Genomic DNA, 22283 nt, shown 5'->3' with positions numbered 1-22283 from the left:
ATTTGCAGAGATTGTAATCGTCGTCTTAAGCCCGTGCCTGAGCGCCTTCGGACGCCCCCGCCTGCAGCCTGCGATTCTGCGCTAGCTTGCACTGGTGCACTGGAGATCGTGTCGTTACGTCCTGGGCGCTCCTGGCTCAGGGTTGGCCGTTGGGCAACGAGGGTCCGAGAGAAAAAGGGAACCACCAAGGGAGTAAGGGAACAGCCAGCCAAGCCAAAGCGCAGAAGGCCAAGCGTATGGTACACTTACCTGTTTCGCCGTATCCTTGTCTTTTCTGCGCTTCGCGCGGTGCAACGACTGCGTTCAATGCCGCAGCCAGAGAGGGCTCGAGGTGCGAGGAGTATATCAACGATCAAGGGGCAAGGCGTCCAAGCTTTCAGGGGCACACAAAGGGGTTGTCTGTCTTCCTGAGGGTGCCAGCCATGAACACGCAATGGTGGCAACGAGAGATCGCTCAGTCGTGCAATCACAAGCTGTCAGTCGGATGACCGGCCGGTTCAAGAGTCGGGGCCGGTGTCGAGGCGCTCGAGATAACTGATTCGTTGAAGATTATAGAATCGTAGGGCGAGCGAGATCTACCTTGCTGCGCTTTTGCGTTTGTGCGAGAGGTGAGGTACTAGAGTTTGTTGATCAGTGATGAGACGGAGTGAAAATTACATGCAGCGGCATACCGTGATGTCGCCCGTCCCCATCTCCTGCGCACCGCGAGCCGCGACGGCCGAGGGTCAGCGGCCTACGGCCCACGGGCTATGAGTCATGGCAGCATCGGTGCTCGGTGCAGATTCACATAACGTAGCGACACAAGCGACGGACGCGCGGGAGGGCAAGTCGAGGGGGCAAGTCATCCAGTTAATTTTCAAGTCCCAGGAACCGGCATGCAAATCTGGGAGCAGGCGAAGCGAGGAACTACAAAGACGCCAGAGCACGCGGGCGGGGGCACCAGGAGCGGGGAACCGGCGGACGGCTGTCAGCTGAGTGCTGGGGCTTCCGCTGTGGGCCTGCAAGTGGAGATGACGGAAGGCAGGGGGGCTACTCAGTCTGTCATGTTCACGGTGACCAGCAGAACTTGCAGAGATTCGCTTGTCTCGCTCAGCGACCCCTGCCGTTGCTACTTGGCATGTGCGTGCATCTCGCTGTGTTATGCTGACGAGAACCTTGGCCCCAGAGGGCCTCGGTTGCCTCTGCTTGGCAGCTTAATTGCGGGCGACAGTTGTTGTCGCAAGCAGCTGACCACACAGCTCCATCGGAGCGGCGAAACCCTGATACGTCATGGGCGGCCCTCACTCATATCGGGCCGATACATTTTTCGAGGGGAGGCAAGTTCATCAGATCCCCCGACCGGCCTGCGCAGCCTATGGCTGCCTCCGCAAGGTCTAGACAACGAACCAGCAGGCGTGAGGGCAAAGGCAGCTGGCGGTACACGCACCGACGTCGCTCTCCGCGCATTCTTATCTGCAGGCTATCGTTTGGGCTTGTTGATTGTTGACAGCGAGCACGTTCAATGTGTTCCAGTCGGACCCGGGCAACAAACGAGATTGCCGGTGGGTCGAGGATTGTGGTAACTGATACAATGCCACAACCGACGTCATGATCTTCGACCTGTGCCAGCGGCAACTTGTTCGGAGCGAGGGATGACAACGCCTGTGTTACATGTGAGCCCTCTTCGCCGCTCGCGACTCGGCGAGCGGGTGGGCGGAGACCGCTGGGTGGTCAGTGATCATGCTGTGCACTGCGCTCGGACTGTTGCCACTGAGGTACGGAGGTGTTGGCGGGGTCGAGCGGACTATGGGGTAATCATCGGTGTTTTAGGAGGCATGGAGATTATCCTGCAGGCTCTGGGCCGTTATCCTGGCTCGATGTCTCCTTCCTGGACCGCGGATGGCGAATGGCACTCGAATTGTAAATCTATGTGCAACCGACGACGTCATCAGTCCCTCACCCCTTGCCTTTCCGCCTCTGCTGTTCTGCCCAGAACCCAGCTCGACGCCTTCGTCTGTCCATCAGGGACGGACGGACGGCGGTCGGCGTTTTCCCTGATCAGGAAAAAAGTAAGATTACGTCAGTGCGACAACACATAACCCCCGTAAAACTCGTTCCTCCCTGCATACGGCGTCGACGGCGATGACAGGCACGCTTCATTTTGCCAGCTTCGGTCCAGCGATCCTGCAATTCCTGCAAATGTTACGATGCATGTGCATGAGAACAATCATCGTACATCCTGCCCATTCAGTTGGTGAAAGCAGCGGAAGGCAGCTCCAATCCGTCGCAGGTGACGACTGAATCGCAAGGGGTGGGACTCCAGGATGTCTGGGATCTCGTATGGCGGTGCAGGCACTCAATGTCAGTCGCGCTCGGATGCGAACGGTGGTCAATCGTCGGCTACGTCCAGGGAGCCGCTCACGCTCAAACGGGCATCACGGGCGGCGCGTACAGGCTGCGGGTGAGCACGCAGAGTCCAAGTACAGGCCTAGGGTGCGACTGTGACAGGCAACAACAGTCGGTCGTGCGGTTGCCGCGAGATTTGCAGTTATGCTTCACGAAGGAACTCTCGTTTCTCTTGGCACAGACAGACTGCAAGCTGACATGCTTGCATTATTGGGTGCTGTTCGATGCCCCAGCTGTGCGCTGGGGATGGCAACGGCGGTGCGATGATCCCTGGGGTGACGCCTCGTGACCCCTCGAGTTTCTATTTCTACTCCTGCCCAACGATACTCAACGAAGCTCTGTGCTACGCAATTTGCTTGATCGTCCTGTACGTCCTGTTTCAAACCCACTGTAGCCCAGCACACTCCGTCTTAGGTTTACGCTTCAATTCGAATTCTAAACGGGCACGACGCTCATCGTCCCACTGCCCACTCCAGCATCCGTGCCCGTTTACTTGGCATAGCACCTGGGCACTTGGCGCTGGCTGGCTGGGCGTGCCCTGGCTGGCTGGTAATCGGCGTCCAGTGATCCCGGTCAGCGTTGGCTGGTGAGTGCATGTGAACTTGCCAGCTTCATGTCGACCAAGCAGCACTGCCTTCGGGGTACGTGGGGCATTACCTCATATTACATCCCAGGACCCGCCAGGGCGATGCTTGGACCTCTCCATCGCTCTCACGCGTGACCATCGTTTGTCGATTCATTCATCGATTCCTGGTCGACGGTACACCGGACTTCCCGAACACTCCGCCGCGATCGCCCGCCAGAACTGTTGAAAGTCAAGAAAGTGCAACGACAACGACGACCTCCATCAGTAGCTCCGAAACATCACTCATACATGAGCACTCACAGCAGCTTCTGACAGCGGACCCTTAACTGCATGATGTTGAAAGAGACTGATTCGCGATAGGGGACGACCATGTCGGCGTTTCCGATGGCCAACACTGCTGAGCTCCGATGACGCCCTAATGTCGCAAGTGAGCTGCGATGTTAGGTTATGATATCGGGCGATCTTCTGTCACCTATCTGACTCTGCCATTGAATCTTCAGCAGGGGCTCATCCAGATCAAGATGCAGTGAAGGATCTTGATGAGGCGTCGTCGGCTACGGCAACCCTCAACAGCAGCGCTGAAGACCATCGCATTTATAGCGCATGGCCTTGCTGGTGGCCGCTCTTCTTCCCTTCACCAAGCCTTGGCATGATGAGCGTCTCCTCCAGCGACTTCCCCGGTCCCTCGAGCACAGAGTCGCCGCCGGTTCTGATGGCGCCAGCGCCCGTCAACGTCTCAGCAGCGGCGCAATCAGCCGTGGGCTACAAGACAGCCGCCACCCAAACGGAAGCGACCATGCTCGAGCTGTTTCAAGCGTATTCTAAGCGCAAGTGGGCGCTCAGTCTTGCTGAGCAATACATGAACATTCACCCGTCGTTCAGAGAGGGCGACATCATCCTCAAGTCCTCGGATGATCTCGGCTTCAAAGTCTCCCTCGCCAGCCTGGAAGAGAACTCTGCCTTCTTCAAGGACCTTGCCGATCTCCCACGCCCCGAGGACACGTCCAACGTCATTCCTATACCCAACGCATCGGCCAAGACTCTTGAGATCCTTTTGTCTGCTTTACGCCCCGGAGGGAAGGACGTCCCAGTGCCCTCTGTCTCGATCCTGAACGAACTCGTCGATGTCGTGGAGGCGTTCGACTTCAACATGCGGCCCTACCATAACGCGGTGTTCTCCTCTGGTTTGAACATCGTCATCAAGTACGCCTTCGCATATGCCTACGCCCACGCCTGGAAGGACGGATTGGAGCGAGAGATCTGGAAGACAGACGCACTGAACTCCAATCAATCCTGGAATCGCTGTCCTGAGGCACTAGTCGAACTGTGCTCTCTGCGACAGCGATGGTCGCTCGCGCCTGGGAAGTTTAAGAACATGTTTGTGTCAACGGAAATCCTAGGCAAAGACGACTTCGTGAAGAAGTGCGAGAGGCGGGGGCGGGGGGGTTGTCCCGCGTACATTCGATCCGGCGGTGATTGGGACACTCTGAAGCGAGCCACTGCGAACGCCGTATCGCGGGACTTTCCAAAGTCTCCCTACGTCAAAAGCTCCGCCGTTGAACTTATCTGCAACACAGCTGTCCCCTGCACTACGTGTGCGGAGCGCTTATCACGGCACGCCGCGGACGTCTGGGATAAACTTGTCTACTCTGGAAAATGGAAGAATTGAGAGTGGATAATACTGCGCTCGCCATGCGGGAAAGCGGCTCTGGTGCTTGACTGCAGGGCGCCTACTGTGATGAATACACCTGCTCATGCAATACTACATGGATGCGCCGGTTTCCGTTTGCGTCCTCTTGTACTCGCAGGGCACAATATAGCCACAAGTCCTCGCCATCACTATGACCTCGACAGAGTACTCGCCGCATCTGCTGACGTCCTGCGCCCCGTGATGATGACGAAGACAGACCTGTCGAGGGCTCCCTTGACAGTTGGGACTGCCCCAGGTAGGACCCTCTGCACGTTGTGATCATCGTGCAGAACCTCATATAAGTCTTCTCCAAGACCTTTCACTGACCCCAACTTAACCTACCTGATGTCCAGCGACCACGAACCCGTACCATCCGACTACCTCCCCTCGGAGATCGTCGACAAGGCCACAGCACCTCTCGATATGGATGTAGAAGCCGAGGAGCACTCCGCGGTTGACCAAGCTCTCTCCCTGTCTGAGACAATCTTTCAACCTCTGGCTAAAGACATCGGCACGCAGACGGATGCCATGATCATCGAGCTCTTCAAGCGCTACGTGACCCGCGACTGGGTCACCTCCGTGACCGGTCCCAGCCTCCCCATCCATCCCAGCTTCACGAAGGGTGACATAGTCCTCGTGTCAAGTGACAACGTCGCCTTTGCGTTCCCGCTCGGCGTGCTCGCTTACCGCTCTCTAGGGTTCCGTGGCTTGGCTGAGCTACCTCGTTCCGAAGACTCATCCCGCGTTCTGCCCATCACCATGGCGTCGGCCAAGACGCTCGAGATTCTCCTCGCCCGCCTACATTCCGATCACTCGAACCGGCTTGTGACCGTGCCCTCGGTCGAAGTCCTCGACGAGCTGCTCGCGGTTATTGACGCATTCGATTTCCAGGTCTCAATCATCAAGTCGGCTGTCTGCCAATCTGACCTGAATGTTGGCATCAAGTATGCCTTTGCCTCGGCCTATGACCCGGCCAACGAAAACAAGTGGGCGGTCGAGTGTCTGGACGTGCGTCTGTTCAGCAGATGTGAGCAGTGGGCGCAGCACCCCGAGGCACACCGCACCCTCGAGGAGCTGTTTGAAAAGTGGCAGGCCGCCAGCACAACTTTTGTCAAGGCATATGAGCGCACGCCGGTGAACGGGAACGACGACTTTGGCAAGCGCTGCCGCAAGCAGCCGTGTGAAGAATACAAAAGGGGCGAATGGTCCAGCGTCAAGACTGTCGTGGGCATTCTCATCGCTTTTGCCATGATGGACTCCCCGAAGTCTGATAGGGGCCTCATCACGCCTGTATGCGCTGCTACGTTGGAATGCAGGACCTGTGAACATAGGCTGGCCATGCACGGTGCCGTCATCTGGAAGGAAGTCGTCGAGAGTGGGTCGTGGAGGCGTTAAGTCAAGACCGAGCTGGCGAGCATGCGTTAAGGAGTCGTGATGTTCATACTTGCTACGATGTCGAGATGCACTGCCATTGTCAAAGGGCGTCACTGAGCGCCCTCCAACGCCTCTCGTGAGTATCTAGACAATACAGGTAACTCGTTCGATGCACACACAACACAAGCGCCCGCTCTGCGGTACAGGCTCCATGAACATCTCAAAAAGGAGAGCACGTCTCTCCTTCTCCCAACACTGCCCCCAATCACCATGGCCAATTCACCCTCATCAACGGACAGCGACGGCCTCAGTGCCCCGCTGGCTACGATGACCGCGGACACTCTCGGCAGCCCGTCCTCAGCTGCCGCAACGACCAACCCGGCGAACGACCAGGAGCCGGGAGGCTCCCCTGCCCTCCTCCACTACGCCTTCACTTCTGGAGATATCGAAGTCGTGTCGTCTGATGACGTGCACTTCCGTCTCAAACTCTCGATCCTGCAGCAACACTCCCCCGTCTTCCAAGACCTGACCGACCTCCCTTTGCCTCCAAACTCTACCCGTCTTGTCCCGTTCACGAACGCTTCGGCCCTCACGCTCGAGATCCTGCTCTGCGCCCTCGACCCGGCAAAGGATGTTCGCCCCGTTCCTTCCGTCGCAGTATTCCATCAGCTCTGCGGACTGATTGACGCGTATGATATCAGCTTGGTCGGGAACGGCGTCGTCGCAGCCGTTGAGCTGTCTGGCCTCGACCTTTGCCTCAAGTATCGTTTCGCATGCTCGCACAACCCTGAGCGCAAGAAGTACTGGGCCATGGGATGCCTCAGTGACCATCACTTCTTCGCCTCGAGAAGCACCGACGCAAGGCTGCTCAAGGCGGACTATTCAAATGCCCTCGATACCTTCTGGGAAGCCTTCAAGGACAGGCAGGTGGGAGGCAAAGACTGCTTCAACAAGAAGTGTTGGGCGAGCTACTGCGGCACCTTTGCTGCATTCCGCGGCCAGTGGAAAGACGTCAAGAGCGATATTGCAGATGCTCTGTTCAACGCCCTGAAGGAAGTACCGCTTTGTTCAGGCCGTGCCGTGGTCATCTCTGTCATCGGGGGCCAGATTAGCTGCGACCGCTGCAGGACTAGGCTCACGAAGCACGGTCTCCACTATTGGGATAGACTGGTTGCAAGCGGACAGTGGGTGTCGGACGATGCTGCCGAGTCGTAGGACAGTAGTGATAACTCATCTGCGTACATGAATTTGATACTGCAGAGACAGACCCCTCCGACGCACAAGGAGGTCTGCTCGTGGGTTTTCACGCTTTGCAATACCTCTCGGCAGAACCGGAATCGGGAGACCTGAGCGCAGCTTGTGTCCCCGAAGCGATCGATAGCGACCGCTCTCACCTCCTCACACTGAAACTCAAGGAATGTGTAGGGGGAAATCGCTCTTACATAGGGCGCCATAAACTCCGCATTCCAGGCTACCCCCGACTCAAGCATCGATGGCGCCTTGATGAGTGACGCTCTGTCTTCGCTGCCTCAGCGAGCGGCTGGAGGGACTCGGTGTCTCAACATGCCTCGCTCACTAACACGGCCGATGACTATCGGTTCCTCGGACAGTTTTCCGACTGAACCGACATGCAGAGATATGCCGGCCGAGATGACCATCAACAGCCGCAAGCATGTACGTCATATGCGCTTTCGGAGACCGTCCCAGACCGACGCCAAGGGCGCTCGCCACGCTCTGCCACCCCTGCCGCCACCGACGTCGCCCTCAGCGAAGGGTTGTTGACGAGATCGCCGCTCGCGTTTTCGCTTAGTCTCACCGGAAGGGTCCGCAATCTGCAGATACACCTACGTCCCTGGCTTCAATGCTCGAAGCACACTGCAGACACATCAAACGTACGTGAGAGCGAGTGGAGAAGCGTTGGTGGTCTAGTCCCACGAAAATGAAAGAATGGTAAAAGACCCCTGAATGTCTTGAAATTATGAACGGGCGCCACCCATATGTGGAGAACTCTTTGCAGCGGAGCTGTGCTCCTTGAAGGCCGCCTGACCGCGCCTTCTGCAACTGGTCTGATGGTCTATAGAAGTCAAGCTCCACCGAAGCATGCTGCGTGTCTCGCATACTCTCGCGTTGCTACTTCGTAGGGGCGCGCAGATCTGATCAGAAGTCCCTTGGTCCCCTCCTCTGGCGCTGACGAGCGTAGCTGATTCCGCGACACACCATCCAACGGCCGACGATGTGATCTGGGGGACGTCTGGCCTTCTGAGGCTACAATCCTCGGCAGAACCTGTGCGTCGCTGACACGGCGCAACCTGGATGCCTGGTGATTGGGCGCGGGAGGCGAGGACCGGTGGTCGGGCTGCCAAGGCAGCCCCACACGCCCCCAAGCCGCACCTTTCAGTGAATGGCTGTGGCGTCTCGCCTCGCCAACACGCACTCGCACGGGGCAGCAAACGATCTGCCTCCAGTCTCCGAGGGATGCGCCAACATGACTCACTTGTTTGCGGGGCAAAATGTTGCAGTAGTCTGACGCGATCCCAACTCTGCACTTCTCACCTTCTCATCATCTCACCATCCTTCATTCAATACTTGACATTACACACTATGACAGCTTCCAATCTCAGCGATGAGCTGCAACCGCTCCCAAATCGCAAAAGCCTCGACGAGCAGGGTCCCATCTCCCTGCACCCCGACTTCAACCAAGGCGACGTGATCTTGCAGTCTGCCGACGGCGTGGGCTTCTGCTATGACATCGCGACGCTTGGGAAGTACTCGCCCGTCTTCCGCGACCTCTCGACACTGCCACACTCGCAACGAAGCTCATGCCGAATCCCGATTCTCGATGCGTCGTCCAAGGCGGTTGCGTTCATGCTCCATGTTGTCCAACACTCCCAAGAGGAGTGCGCAGACGCGCACAGCTCGGATCGCGCTTCCCTGGATAAGCTGGAGGACGTGCTTGAGGAGGTCCTGGAGATGATCGACACGTTCAACATGGACTCCCTGACCGAGCTAATCCTCGAGTGGGGACGCCAGGTCGATGCTCCTCCGGGTGTCATGTACTGCCTTGTCTGCCTGACAGGCGTAGGCGACAAACAGTACTGGGCTACACGGTGTCTCGGCCTGCCGGAGGAGGAGCAGCGTGGGCCCGCGTTCAAGCTTTTGAAGCGCTACAGCCCCGAGGACTCTGTCGCCCTCGGTCGTATGGGAATAATGTGGCGTGCGGCAGTCGACGAGTTTGAGCGCAGCTTCATGGCTGACGAGGAGATCTCCCACTTCGGGAGCAAGTGCGCCGACCAGCCGTGCACGGTGTACCAGACCTTTGATGGCGATAGCGGCCAGCTCAAGTGGCACATCTTGCGCGAGCTCATGCCTGTCATCCTCGGTGCGCCGCTTGACCCGGAGGAAGCTCGTCTCGACCTCGTCCTCGTGTGTAACAACAACGTTGCCTGCCGGAAGTGTGCACGGAGAATGTCCAGCCTCGCCCAGCACACTTGGAAGCTCACCATGGCTCCGCCGCCGTGGATCCTTCATCCGACACACCCGTCGCTCGTATCGGAGATCAAGGCTCGACGAAGAACGTAAGTCACCCTGTGCGGATAGCGCTGATAAACAGGTTGTATGAAGTTGCCCGCGAAATGCAGCAGTGGCGCTGATGCGTCCTGCCGCTTTACGACGGCCCAAACACTGCACGTTGCCATCGCAGGATGCACTTTACGCAGCGTCAACACAGCGCATAGCCCATTCGCACTGCGCTCCGGTCTGACAACGATAGTCGGTGTGCCCTAGATAAGGCCAGGCTTTGGGCTGAGATCCCGTGGCGCACACCTCGGGAGGTCGCATTATATCGAATTGCCCCGCGAAGCTGTCATCATTCCGGCGAAGAAGCTCCTGTTGTTACGTGCCGTCATTTCGGCGCTTCTTCCAATGTCGTCGCTTGTTTACACAACCCTCACCCAAAACGGGCAGGAGTGTGTATGTTAGTTTGTGTGTTGTCAATATGCCTGTAATCCATATGCTATACTATACTTCTACATGTGCCTATCGTCTGCGGCTGTCGATGGCGCGCCAGAACTCGGCAACGACCTGACGGTCGGTGTGTCGGTCTAACTTGTTGATCTGCTGTCAGAAGAATCTAGCATCGGATAACTCACCTTCATCTCGGTCACGTTCCAGTCACGAATGGCAGGCGCCACCGGCTCATTGTTCCACTGGAAGTAGACACCCTTGACGTGACGGAAAAGCACCTTCGGGTCCATCCACTTGTACGGCTTGAACTGCCACGCCTGGCCCGTCGTAACGACGCAGACAACTCGATCCCTGGATGTTAGCCCGTAAACACAAGATCAGCCTACCACGGGTCCTGTCCAAGCTTCTGCAGAGCCTCCACACTGTCCACCACGATGTACTTTGTGGTGATCTCGCCATGAGGACCATGACGTTTTCTCAGAACCGGGACAAGGTCCTCCGCGCGCAGGTTTCCTTGCTGCGCCTGCGCTTGTCGAGCAACATCCGAAGGTTCGAATCTGCAATGTCAGCGGCTGGCAGTCGCGCAAGCTTACTGTCCCTCCTCCAGGAACTTCTTCACATTCCACATAGTGATCAGTGACGTCGGCGACGAGGAAATAATGATGATCGGTGTCGACGCCTTCTGCTTGCGAGGACGGTTCAAGTCGTGAGCTGCCGGTGCAGCAGCCTGACCGCGTCCACCCGACTCGAAAGACTTCCGGAAAGCACGAATCTTCTCGTTCATTGTTCCCTTAACAAACTGCTCGAAGTTCTGCCGTGTCAGCGACGCCGCAAACAAAGAACTCACGTTGACCTTGCCAGAAGCAGACACTCGAAGCACAGTGTTGCGGTCGCGGAGCTCGACCTCCTGCTCACGCAGCTTCTTGCAGAACTCGCGGTCCGCGACGTTCACCTCGTACTTGCGCTTCTGCGCCGCCGCTGGTCGCGATGGTCCTGCATCCGCGGAGGCTGCCGGGACCGCCTTGGCTGAAGGTCAGCTGCTGTAGGACAATGGCTGCTTACCATCTTCGCCAGCACCGAGGACCCTCACTCCACCGTCCGTCACGCCCTGCAGGAAGTCGATTACACCTCGACGATCGGTGATCGCAACGTATCCAACGCCAGCCGCCTGACCCTTCTGGAGGTAGTCACGGACACCGGCCTCACGCTCCGTCCAAGCAAGCCACAGCTGTCCGACATTGTAAAAGTCCTCGCGAGCATCAGTACGCGCGTATCGCGTAGCAGCATCCTTCGGGATGGTGATAGCGTCTCCCGACGCTTGCGGGAAGGACAATGAAGCCGCTGTTGTGATCGAGTCGGCGGGCGCACCTCCGTCGCTGAGGAGAACAGCCGGACGGTTTTCTGAGATCGACGCCCTCAGGAGGTCGAGGGGGTCGGACATGTCGAAGGTCGGATGGATGAGGTATGAATCTAGCCTGGATTCGAAGTCATGACATGACTTTGTTGTAGTGATCGCGTCTGATCTTGTAAGTGAGGGGACCGGATAGGTTCCGATAAGCACTCCTTCGGGTTGCCTCCATCGCAGTGAATGTCCCAACATCGATGCAACGAGACTGGGCATGCATCTCACTCCATCTCCAAGTCTAGAAATGAATAACGACGCAGCTCACAGTAGCCCACGAGATCCGACAGAGCCAAGCTGAGGCACGAAAGTAGAGAGAGCCAAGGCCAAGGAGTCTGACTGTGGCAGGCCGTTCGCCACCTAGAAAATGAATCCGTGATGGGCCCCAGATTTCGATGATGGCATCGAGGAAGGCGGAGGTCGGTGTTCTTTCAGTCCTGAACATTCTACGCAACAACATGAGCTCCGATGATGAGATTCCTCAGTCAGTTCACTTCCAGTTCACACTGCTAACGAACAGGCTCGTTGACTCGGGAACCGATGTTCACGAGCGCCGGAAGGTCCCCCTGACCTTGCTCACAGGCTACCTGGGAGCCGGCAAGTCAACACTGCTCGAGTGAGTTTGGTACCAGCCGATCAGTTTGGCTTACGAGCTAGATACATAATGACAGAGAACCATGGCTACCGCATTGCTGTGTGCATGAATGGTAAGCTACTGTCAGGCCTGTAACTGACCTCAGACTTTGGAGACAGTACCGACATAGAGAGTGAGTGACTCACCCTTGAGCTCGTCGCCAGACCACCAAGAGCTACGAGCTCCGAGTGGACCGGTGCCTACGGAACCGCTGCTGACGACACAGGCAAGTCATTGCAGATGTCGAACCCCAACGACCCGTCCGCAACTACGTCGTCGATGCTTTCTTTGCCCAACGGCTGCCTCTGCTGCTCCTTCAAGGATATGGGCATCGCCGCGATAGAGGAGATGGTGGCAGCGCAGAAGGAGAAGATCGACTGGGTCATCGTTGAGCTCACCGGCCTGGCTGATCCCGCGCCGATCGCGAAAGACTTTTGGACGAACGAGGAGATGGGCGACCTGATCTTGGACAGCGTCGTGTGTGTCGTGGACTGCCGAAATGTGCTTCGTCAGCTGGACGAGCCAACGCCGGACGATGGCAAGACCGCAAACAGTACAGACGCGAGCGGGAAGAAGGACCCCATCAGTGCAGCGCAGAAGCAGATCGCGTGCTCAGATGTTATCTTGCTGAACAAGACGGACCTCGTGACGCCGGAGCAGCTGGACGAGATTGAGAAGCGGGTGCGGAGCATCAACCCGACTCTGCGCGTGTACAAGACGGAGCACAGTAAGGTCCCGCTGCCGAAGCTGTACAACCTTAAAGCGTTCTCAGAATCGACGTTGCTGGGCGGAAAGCAGGAGGACGACTCTACGAGCTGCGCCGGCTGTTCTGACGGGTCGCACGACCACTCGCACCACACCGATGGCATCTCAACTGTCACGCTCCCGCTGCCGCGACAGATTACGTTTGACCAGTTCCAGAACCTCGAGAAGTTCCTGCAGGACATCCTCTGGAAGTCGCCGACGAAGGAGAGCAAGTACGACATTCTGCGGACGAAGGGCTACATGCGAGTGGATGTTGAGGGCAAGATGCAGGAGAAGGTAGTACAGGGCGTTGCGGATCTGTTCGACATCAAGGACGCCCACGCCACACCGGAGGAGGTGAAGCCGAAGATCGTGCTCATCGGGCGAGACTTGGACGGACCGAAGAAGGAGAGCCTGTTCCGCGAGTTTGGGCTGCACCTGATGGCCAGTTAGTTAGAATGCAGTTGCATGATGGGATATAAGAGAACTATGCCTAGGCTAGAATATGTGTTTTTGCGTTTACTCGGCGGCAGTGAGCTGCTCGGCCTTGACCGTCGGGCAGTCGCGGGCAATGTGCCCCGTCTCGGAGCACTTGTAGCACTTCTTGGACGAGTCGTCGCGCGGCGCCAGGCAGTCGCGCGCCATATGGTTGTCGCCTCCGCATCGGCTAGCTTGTCAGCACTGTAAACACCCGAGACAGCCGTCTGAGCGCCACGCTCGGTCCTTTCATTACTCCAAGAGCACGATCGGAGCACGGTCTCTCAACCAACTTCTGAGATCTGGATTCTGGCTCTGCTTCTGGCTGGGTACGTACTAGCACTTGACGGGGGTTCCGTCCGGGGCGACGCGCGGCTGCGGCCTGAAGAATCCTCCGCGGGCGTGAGGGCCGCCGTGGGCGCGGCCGTTCTGGGGACAGAGGCGGGCAATATGTCCCGGTCGTCCGCAGGTGTAGCACTTCTGGAATCCGAAGCCGCCGACAGCACGCAGCGAGGGGCAGTCGGCCTTCACATGTCCGACGCCGCCGCACGCATAGCACTGCTTCCCGTCCGTCGTCCGCGGATGCGGGCAGTTGGTCGACTCGTGTCCGGCCTCGCGGCAGTTGTAGCACAGCCGCGCAGGCGACTGGCAGTTCTCGGCGATGTGGCCCACTGTTGTTAGCTCTCCCCCAATCTTCAGACAGTCCCCCAGTCCAACCCAAACACTCACGGTTACCACACTTGAAGCATCCTTGCCTCGAACCGGGAATGGAGGCGGCCGCGCTGCTGTCAGTAAGCTTCCATCGTTAGTGTTGACGAACGCACAACATGATCTATGCAAGATTTCTCTAAGTATCAGCGTTCTGTCTCAGAATGTTTGCTGCTGCGATGGTTGGTCGGAAACGCGTTGAATTCAACGCGCGACCACTGGCTGGCCGGGTACCATTGAGCACCTCCGGCCGGCTGTCTGAGCGGCGTCGCTGCAGCGTCCAGGCAACTCACAACTTCCCGAAACTCCCTCCTCGTATGAAAGAACCGAACGTCGAGGTGGTCGACGCGCTGGTGAGACGATATGGGTTGGTGAGTGGGCAACAACGCCGACCAGTGACTGAAGCACAGATATGACTTTTTCGGAACTGCACGCTAGGTAACCGGCCCAGGATCAGGAGTAGGGAGACGGGCCTCGCATACGACTCAGTCACCGGAGAAGTGCTGAGTCTCCATACGCTCGGCCCCCAGTCGGGCGAGCAACCTGGCTCAGATCGGAGAACTGGAATTTGATACGGTGATCAGTCGGATTTGGGCGAACTCCAGCAGAAAGACACCGCACGGTGGAGGCCACGCTAATGCCACGCGTCTCGGAGGAAGACATCTCGCCACAGATCCGGGAGTATCGGCAAAACCACTGGGACGTCCTCGGTCCCCTCCGGTGATCTCGGCGCCCGTACGCGCATGCCCGGTGGCCACGCTGGGCCCGCGATGCACCGAGCCGCGTCGAGCGGTGTGTTTGGCCAGACAGCCGATCGCAGCCGAGGACGTACAGGGCTCTTGAGGGTCTCGGGGATGCGGTGGACATAGTGAGGCGCTGAGCAGCAATCGCTGCGACGTGGCTGCGGCTGGGGAAGGACAGACGGCTGCCGAAGCACGAAGTCTATCGCGGACGTAGTGCAGCTTATCGCTGGGGACACTAGGCACTAGGGAGAGTGGCGAAATGGATGTCGGGGTACGGCACAGCAAATGGCTGGCAACGGCACACCTGTAACATGGAAGCCATGAGTATGGGAGCAAGCTCGCAGCATACCACCGAACAGCCCTTGCTGAGTCTGGACGCTGGCGATGCACACCGAGCCAGAAGGGTGGTAGCTAGGTCCGGTGACTTGGGATGCATGCACGTACGCACTGTCTAATTGTTGTGGTAAGCGACGCGATGGTGGGCGATTGCAGTCTATTCAGCGCAATTAACAGTTGCGGGCACGTCAGGTGCGTCAGGTGGTCCTTTCGAATCAGTCGCACGCGCCTGCTCTCCGATTGGTTCCTGAGACCACAGGCGTTACCAAGGACCCCTACAACTCAAAGTCTCATGCTCACATCTGAGTCCTGCGTCTTGCGTCGCTGCGTTGCATGCGTTGGATTCGTCGACAGCGGCCCAGCGATGGCCATACGATCGTAGATGTGACCGCGCTGGCTGCATTGTGATCAGCGTTTGAGGCGCAGGGGCTCTGAGGGGCTCTGCGGCACAATCGAGGGGGGAAGAGGGTCCAGCTGACGACCGCCGCGCCTACTGGAGGACCTGATTGAGGGTTCGTTCGGCTTCGCCTATAGCGTACTCACTGCTGCCTGTCGAAAGCCGCAAATAGGCCAGTCCCTCAGCCAGCTGGGCTGGGCAAACGTGGGGTATACAGTCACCGTTTGTACCGACTAGCGACGTGATTGGGGTTGGGCTTGGGGATATCCGCGGCATCCACCATCCCATCGTCCCAACGTCCCAATGCGCGGTTGGGTGGTTACTCTCAAAACATACACACCTGATCACACCTGAGCCGATCCGCAACGATCCGCACTGCCACTAATCAATGCTTCTGTGACGACACAGAAGGTGCGAAGCACGCCTCCGCAGCCAGTCGCGAAACGAAAGTAAGAAGAAGCGCACGAGCGTGGCTGTACACCCATGCATTACGCCGCTGCTGAGCATTATGCTGAGCAGCAAAGTCACTGCTACATTCAACGACTGCGACTGGTGATAATGGGTATGCAGGGACGAACGACGTCACTCTCACTCTCCGTGCCTTTCCACGCTTGGCCCTGCGAGGTCACGGGCTCTGCGCCTCCTCGTGCTTGCTTTCACTTCGCAGTGCGCTGAGTCTCTCGTTGTCCATTGACGAGCGAGCGGTTGCGCTAGTGGACGAATGGACGGAAGGAGCTCAAGTCACAATGCAGCCGACGTCATAGCCCTACAGCAGGCACAACTCAGTCTGGGGAAAGCCCTGAATTCCGCAGCAGTTGTTCGTCAGCTCCCCTTACGCAGAGGACGGAAGGCCGCAGGCCGCAGACGGATGGAAGGTCAATAGGGTGTAAGCCAGGTCAGCTTTGCTGAATAAGGAATGGGTTGTAAATCGCGGATTAGACTGCCCGGATCTGGGGGCTAATCAGCCGGAGAGACGACTGACGCCAATCGGCCAACCCCTGAGAGCACCCTGAACCTTGTGGCCGTGGGACCCTAGCCCATACGTTGCAGGTATCGATGTTGTTTCGCACATGAGACTGTCGACCGATATTTCTCACCGTGTCCCTGCCGGCCCTGCTGAGCAGCTGCTACTCCTGGCGCTGACTGTGCTTGCTCCTTGGGACATGTCGGGGCGGGGGGCCTGGGGTGCCCAGGGCTCTGAGCAGCCTAACACTCATCGAGCTCATCGCCAACACTTGCCGGCCTCGGGTCCCGCGCCGCCGTCATGCGGTGGATGTCGTCCTCGCAGGTCCGCGGTCTCTGTCGTCCTGCGTGGCCCAGCTGCGCTCTCACCCACTCTGACCCTCCGGGCCCTGCTGGGCTCTCTCACGTTGGATTAAGGCCTGAATTTCGAGCATAACTCTCTCCCCAGGACGCAAGGAGACACGGGGCTCTCACCATCCTACAGCAGCCTGCCCGTAGCCCTTTCCTGACAAGGAAGGAACCTCCGTTTATAAACGACCGTCTCGCAGTCGCCCACCCTCTCTCCTACAAATCCCCCTTCGTTCTTCTTGGCTTCTTGTTTTCTCTCTATCCCTCTCCCTCCCCACAAAACATCATGATCAAGAACGTCGCTCTTGCCTCCCTCGTCGCCGCCTCGGCCGTCCTCGCCCAGGACGCGTCGCAGCTTCACATCGACACCCCCGTGAGTACCGTGCAGTAAACAGCCGAGCTCCCCACCGCCTGCGCATCCAAACACCTTCCCTCCAACGCCTTCGGCGTGTAATTAATGGGTGGCGAATGCTCAGTGACAAACTCTGCATGCTTCTCAGATCAGGTTCTATCTTTGTGTACTGGATGCGTCTGGCTGTCTGGGTGGATGGATGCCTGGCTGTCCGGCTGTTCTGTGTATTCGACTGGACTCGCGCTGACAATCCAGAACGGACCCGTTGCCTGCCAGCCTACCCGTATCACCTGGGGTGGTGGCCAGCCCCCTTACTACGTGTGAGTAATGAACGTCGATTGATCTTCAGTCTCAGGCTGTTGAGATCGGCGGATGCGATCATCAAGTCACACAGGCTGACAAAGCAGCACCATCCTCAAGGGTGGAGAGTCCTCGGGCACCCCCCTCGCTGACCTGACCGGCGGCAACCCCACCTCGGAGACCTCGCTCACCTGGTGGGTCAACCTCGAGCCCGGCACCTCGATCACTGCCACCATCAAGGACTCGACCGGTGCCCAGAACTCGGCCGCCAAGGTCGACGTCGCCTCCGGCGGCAACACCGACTGTATCTCGAAGCCCCTCTCGGTCTCGATTGCCGGTGCCATGGCCACCCCCTCTGGCTCGTCCAACGGCGAGACCCCTCAGGCCACCGACGGCGGCAACCAGCAGGGCGGCGGCGCCGTCGGCGGCGCTGGCGGTGACCAGAACCAGCAGTCCCAGGGCGGCGGTGACCAGCAGCCCTCTGCCACCCCCACCGGCGGTGACCAGCAGTCTCAGTCTGCTGCCCCCTCGGGCGGCAACGAGCAGTCCGCTCAGTCCCAGTCTCAGTCCGCGTCTCAGTCCGCTGAGCAGTCCGCCCAGTCTCAGTCTCAGTCTGCTGAGTCGCAGTCCGCCTCTGCCCAGTCCGCCTCTGCCACCTCGGCCGGCAACGCTGCCTCGTCGCTTTCGTCTCAGGCTGGTTCGGCCACCTCTGCTGCCGGCGCTACTGCTTCCTCCGCCAAGCCGGAGGGTGGCGCTTCGGCCCTCGTCCCCGGCTTCGTTGCCCCCGCCCTCGCTGCCGTTGTCGCCGCTTTCGCTCTCTAAGCACCCTGTTCCTGTCTGAACACTTAATTAAGTTGGCTTTTTGACCTTGGCCATGTAGCCTGCGTTATCCTTCCTTTATTACGATTACCTTTCATTCCACCTCCCTAGTAGTATGCAAACACCGCATGATGAACTCACTGGCCGGTCCCTCTTGACTGACTGTCTATCGGCACCGTGGTGGTTTGCTTTTTCCTCCGAGCCCGACCGAAGCCCGAAGACAGGCCGAGGGCGTTGTGTTTGCGCCGCGGGAGGGAACTAACAGTAGCGACCGCGTAGCCTAGCGCGTCGAGCGAATGCGGGAGACAATGGACACTGTAGGGTCCGCGGAGTGAAGCCGTTACGCCCGACAGGCTGTGCTGCCACGCAGCCCTGTCCTCGGCCCTTTACGCAGTCGCAGTCGTTGCGCAGCGATCCTGGCTATCCTGACCTTTTGGTGCTGGGTGGTGTAATCGTGCCTTTGTGCCTGACGGCGGATGCGCCGGACGCGGGTGCTCGGCTGCCGTCAGCTCTCCCATCGTCCGGGCTGTCGCATGTCGCAAGTCTGCCAGGCAGCCCGATCGGGCACTAGTGTCGAAGACAGACGGTGACGCTATGTCAGCCCCATGCCGTGTTCTGCGTGGATGCGCGTGTGCGAGAGTTGATGACTCCACTCGATCCACTCAGCTCCTAGCATGCTTAGCAGCAACTAGGCATCGGTGTGCAGGGGATTGGTTAGAACGCTAAGGGCATCGTTGGAGCAAGGTCTGGCCGGTCTGGCCCTAGACAAGAGTTCGGGGACGCCAAGCCCGTAGGCAGTGTGGGAATCGCGACTGCGGATGGCATGGAGCCTTGCCGAGTCATGTTCGCGAGGCACGCTCGCTTCAGCTTGGCATGAGCGATCGCACTGTCTTAAGCTCTCTTCAAAGGCGGATACGCCGGTGGGAGCGTGCGGTGCCCGTTGGGAACTTGCGTACTTGCTGACGAGCTGGCGAGCTGGCGAGCGGATGCGCGCATGCGCGTGGGAGGCACATTCTGGAAAGTGGGTTCGAAACCGGTACCCAGATGTAACGGTCCCCGCGTATACCCCGTCTCACCTGTGGGCGGTGCCTTCCTCCCTCCATCTACACCCACCGCAGCACCTGGGCGTACCGACACTTGCTGGCATGCTGGAGAAGGCGGGCAGGCGGTACCATGGTGTCGGCACGCACGGCGCAGGACCCAGTGAGTGGGGTGGGAGCACAGCTGGGATGGGGGAGGTATTTCTGGTTGTTCGGATCCTAGATTGCCCATCTTGCATTGTCTTGGCTTTTCGGGCCAGGTGTGGGCTCGGGCGTGCCTTGCTCATGAGCGCGCGATTCATGACATTGCGCGCGCGTGAGCTCGCACTCGGTTGGCGCCAAGATCGAGTCGGCTGAGGTTTCTTTGGGTGCTGGTGTCGCGGAGAGATGAGATCACGACTGCGGCAATTCACCCACCGCTCGTGCGGTGCTCGTCGCGCTCGCTCGTCTTGGCGAGGTAGCTGGAATCGAGGCACCGAACCCGGCTGTCGCCGTCCAGACTGCGGGGGGCGCGGCTCGATGTCAGTGGGACTTGAGATCGCTTATGGCTGGGTGGGGCAGCCTGGAAGGTGAGCGTTCGGGCGCAGCTGGTGGTGCTTGTAGGAATGCGATGCAGTTGCGCAGTGAGTTGAAACGAAAGTGGGGACAAGATCGAGGATCAGGCGAAGATGGTCGAGAGGAGGTCAAGGAGGGGTGCTCTGGCTTGAGGAAGAACGAGGGGAAGGCTCGAGCTCGCCGATCGGGGTGGCGGGTTCGAGCGTCGATAATGCTTCGGCCATCTTGTCGCTGTCGCTCATCACCCAGTCGACAAGTGCCTGTGGTGAGTTGTGCTGATTGCCGTGTCAAAGATGCACGGAAATGTCAAGGACAGCTGCAGAGATGCATACCTGCACAACGTGCGCAACGTGCGCGACCTACGCACACACACCACAGCACCTGGTAGCGACGCAGGATTGGAGTGCGATGGTCGCATTCCGCTGCGCCTCTCCGCCCCTTGCTGCCCCTCGCTGCCCCCTCGTAACGTGCTCTGCAACTGGCCAGGAGGGCAGGACTGCCAGACGCCATCGGAACGCTGGCCAAGCCACGGTCGCCACTGGCCACTGGGCGAGCCACGGCGCATGGCAGCCGTGAGCCACGCCTCGCCACTGCCTAGCCACAGCTTATGGATTGGATCTCGCTGCCCCCGGCTAGCCAGCCGGACAGACAGACAGATAGGTTTTGTGAGGCGTCCCCGGCGGTGTGCAGGCGGCCGCTCACCACCTCGCTCTCCGGAACTCCTTGCCATTGTCGGGTTCAGGGTACCGGCTCAGAGTTGCACTCGACCGCCTCTCACCCAGGATCCAGTCAGCCTGCAGCATGCCCCGGAAGCCTTCGCAGAAATGACAAGTGAGTCGTCATGCCAGAAAAGCCTAGACATCCGCTGCTTGCTACTCCGCCTCGTCCGACCACAAACATGCATAGCAACGGCTGTTCAGTAGGTCGATGATACTAGTGACGACCGGCAGCTGCAAGAAGATCCCGAGATCGAGTTCGATCAATTAATGATCAGGCACGTGAGAACGCTCGGAGACGGTGCCAGCCGACTGGCACGCACGAAATGACAAAGTTGCATCAATCTTTGGACGCGTTCACTGTTGCTTACGCTCGATAGACTTCCGAGTCCTCACAATCTCCTGGATCCGGGCCCCTTCCTCACCCTCGTCACTCTTCTCGTGAGGTTCTGGCACGCCCAGAGCCCAAGCCCGCACACCTCCGGAGCCCACCTGACCCTTGCCCGCCGACCCGAACTCAGGACCAGATCTCCTGCTTGTCGCCCAACGGCCGGTCGCCTAGCAAGCCCAGTCGGAGAGATCCGTGCAACAGTTACCCTCGCCCGATCCTTGATCCTCGATAGCTTGATCTCGGCATCGATCCCCCGCGTCCTGGCACCGCTGCTCAGACGTTTTATCTGCGGCGTCATACACAGCCTGCGATAACCGCTGGACCGTTTCGACAGGTCCACCAGACGATAAGGCGTGACGAAAGCTCTCTACCAAGGACCTCGACGTCTCCTGCGCACGAGCGTCGCAAGAAACGAAGCCCCCCTTCCCCGGGCTGAGCATCGGAGCATCGGTTGATCAACGGCGCGCTACCTCGGCCTCGTCCAAGGGGCTGCAGGACGACTGAGGCTCCTCCAAGCCTCGCAAGCCACAATAAGCCTCCTTGGTCCCCACATCCCTCGACTTTCGCCCAACTTTTCTCTCCTTCAGCTATTCCACGCTCAACGCACTTCATCGCTGGAACCGCACTAGGTTCTCTCAGGCTATCCATTCAGCACGAGAGATCCGGCTTGGTCCTTCTTGTTGCTGTCGAGCGCAATCAGTCACCTTGTCGATATACCTGTCTACCTCTGCTCAACTTGACATCTTGACCACTACTGATTCCCTCCCGTTATAGCACACACAAAGACGTCGACGGCGACACTGCGAGAAACAACAATAAACCGAAACGCCCGTTTCCTCACACCCAGAAAAGGAAGCGCACACGCTTTGTTCCCTACGTCTACATACATCCGTTGGATCGCACAGACCCCCGGATACTTACTCGTCGTCTTACCCCCTCCGGTCGCCGTCTTCCTTCCCTTCTTCCTCCTTCACACCTCATCACCCTTCCGCTCTCCACAACGACAGCCCAACAACGACATCGACACACCGCTACACCGCCCACTCGTACCCATTCGTCGCACACAGGTCATCGGTGCACTTGTTCGTTGAGTGTCTTTCATCACTTAAGGGTTGGCAGGTTACCGAGCTGCAGTGACATTGTTATCGGATCATACAGGTGAGTTGCAGCTCGGTCCTCGGTTTACTAACCACCTCTAGCTCTAGAGAGTTACTCACACCTCGACGATACTGAAGGTCCCCCCACTCGCCCACTCTCTCATCGCAGCTGTTGGGGATCGAGGTCGCGACCGGAACCGTTACCAGACCTCTGCACACACCGGGACGGCCGAGGGGCGCAGCATCAGCCATCAGCAGCTGGA

General features: G+C 58.7%; 7 protein-coding genes across 7 annotated transcripts; 6 read left to right on the top strand and 1 right to left on the bottom strand.

Annotated features, from left to right (window-relative positions):
- Window positions 1-3623: 3623 nt before the first annotated feature.
- On the top strand, window positions 3624-4640 carry A1Q1_01791 (uncharacterized protein; the record flags this gene model as incomplete). The annotated part of the gene is made up of 1 exon (XM_014324830.1): window positions 3624-4640. One exon carries the CDS (start codon window positions 3624-3626, stop codon window positions 4638-4640), a length of 1017 nt encoding a protein of 338 aa, XP_014180305.1.
- Window positions 4641-5006: 366 nt separating this feature from the next.
- Window positions 5007-6056, top strand: A1Q1_01790 (uncharacterized protein; the record flags this gene model as incomplete). The annotated part of the gene is made up of 1 exon (XM_014324829.1): window positions 5007-6056. The coding sequence occupies one exon, from the start codon at window positions 5007-5009 to the stop codon at window positions 6054-6056; it is 1050 nt and encodes a 349-aa protein (XP_014180304.1).
- Window positions 6057-6305: 249 nt separating this feature from the next.
- Window positions 6306-7250, top strand: A1Q1_01789 (uncharacterized protein; the record flags this gene model as incomplete). Its single annotated transcript, XM_014324828.1, has 1 exon — window positions 6306-7250. One exon carries the CDS (start codon window positions 6306-6308, stop codon window positions 7248-7250), a length of 945 nt encoding a protein of 314 aa, XP_014180303.1.
- A 1386-nt stretch (window positions 7251-8636) lies between these two features.
- On the top strand, window positions 8637-9614 carry A1Q1_01788 (uncharacterized protein; the record flags this gene model as incomplete). Its single annotated transcript, XM_014324827.1, has 1 exon — window positions 8637-9614. The coding sequence occupies one exon, from the start codon at window positions 8637-8639 to the stop codon at window positions 9612-9614; it is 978 nt and encodes a 325-aa protein (XP_014180302.1).
- Window positions 9615-10070: 456 nt separating this feature from the next.
- Window positions 10071-11439, bottom strand: A1Q1_01787 (uncharacterized protein; the record flags this gene model as incomplete). Its single annotated transcript, XM_014324826.1, has 6 exons — window positions 10071-10115; window positions 10184-10349; window positions 10439-10555; window positions 10610-10797; window positions 10846-11006; window positions 11061-11439. The coding sequence occupies 6 exons, from the start codon at window positions 11437-11439 to the stop codon at window positions 10071-10073; spliced, it is 1056 nt and encodes a 351-aa protein (XP_014180301.1).
- A 419-nt stretch (window positions 11440-11858) lies between these two features.
- Window positions 11859-13231, top strand: A1Q1_01786 (cytoplasm protein; the record flags this gene model as incomplete). The annotated part of the gene is made up of 4 exons (XM_014324825.1): window positions 11859-12016; window positions 12072-12107; window positions 12154-12167; window positions 12261-13231. The coding sequence occupies 4 exons, from the start codon at window positions 11859-11861 to the stop codon at window positions 13229-13231; spliced, it is 1179 nt and encodes a 392-aa protein (XP_014180300.1).
- Window positions 13232-17036: 3805 nt separating this feature from the next.
- A1Q1_01785 (uncharacterized protein) lies at window positions 17037-18224 on the top strand (the record flags this gene model as incomplete). Its single annotated transcript, XM_014324824.1, has 3 exons — window positions 17037-17123; window positions 17358-17422; window positions 17510-18224. 3 exons carry the CDS (start codon window positions 17037-17039, stop codon window positions 18222-18224), a joined length of 867 nt encoding a protein of 288 aa, XP_014180299.1.
- Window positions 18225-22283: the final 4059 nt, after the last annotated feature.

Source organism: Trichosporon asahii (genome assembly GCF_000293215.1).
Source record: "Trichosporon asahii var. asahii CBS 2479 unplaced genomic scaffold scaffold00050, whole genome shotgun sequence".
Classification (NCBI taxonomy): domain Eukaryota; kingdom Fungi; phylum Basidiomycota; class Tremellomycetes; order Trichosporonales; family Trichosporonaceae; genus Trichosporon; species Trichosporon asahii.
This window is presented reverse-complemented; position numbering and strand designations above follow the sequence as displayed.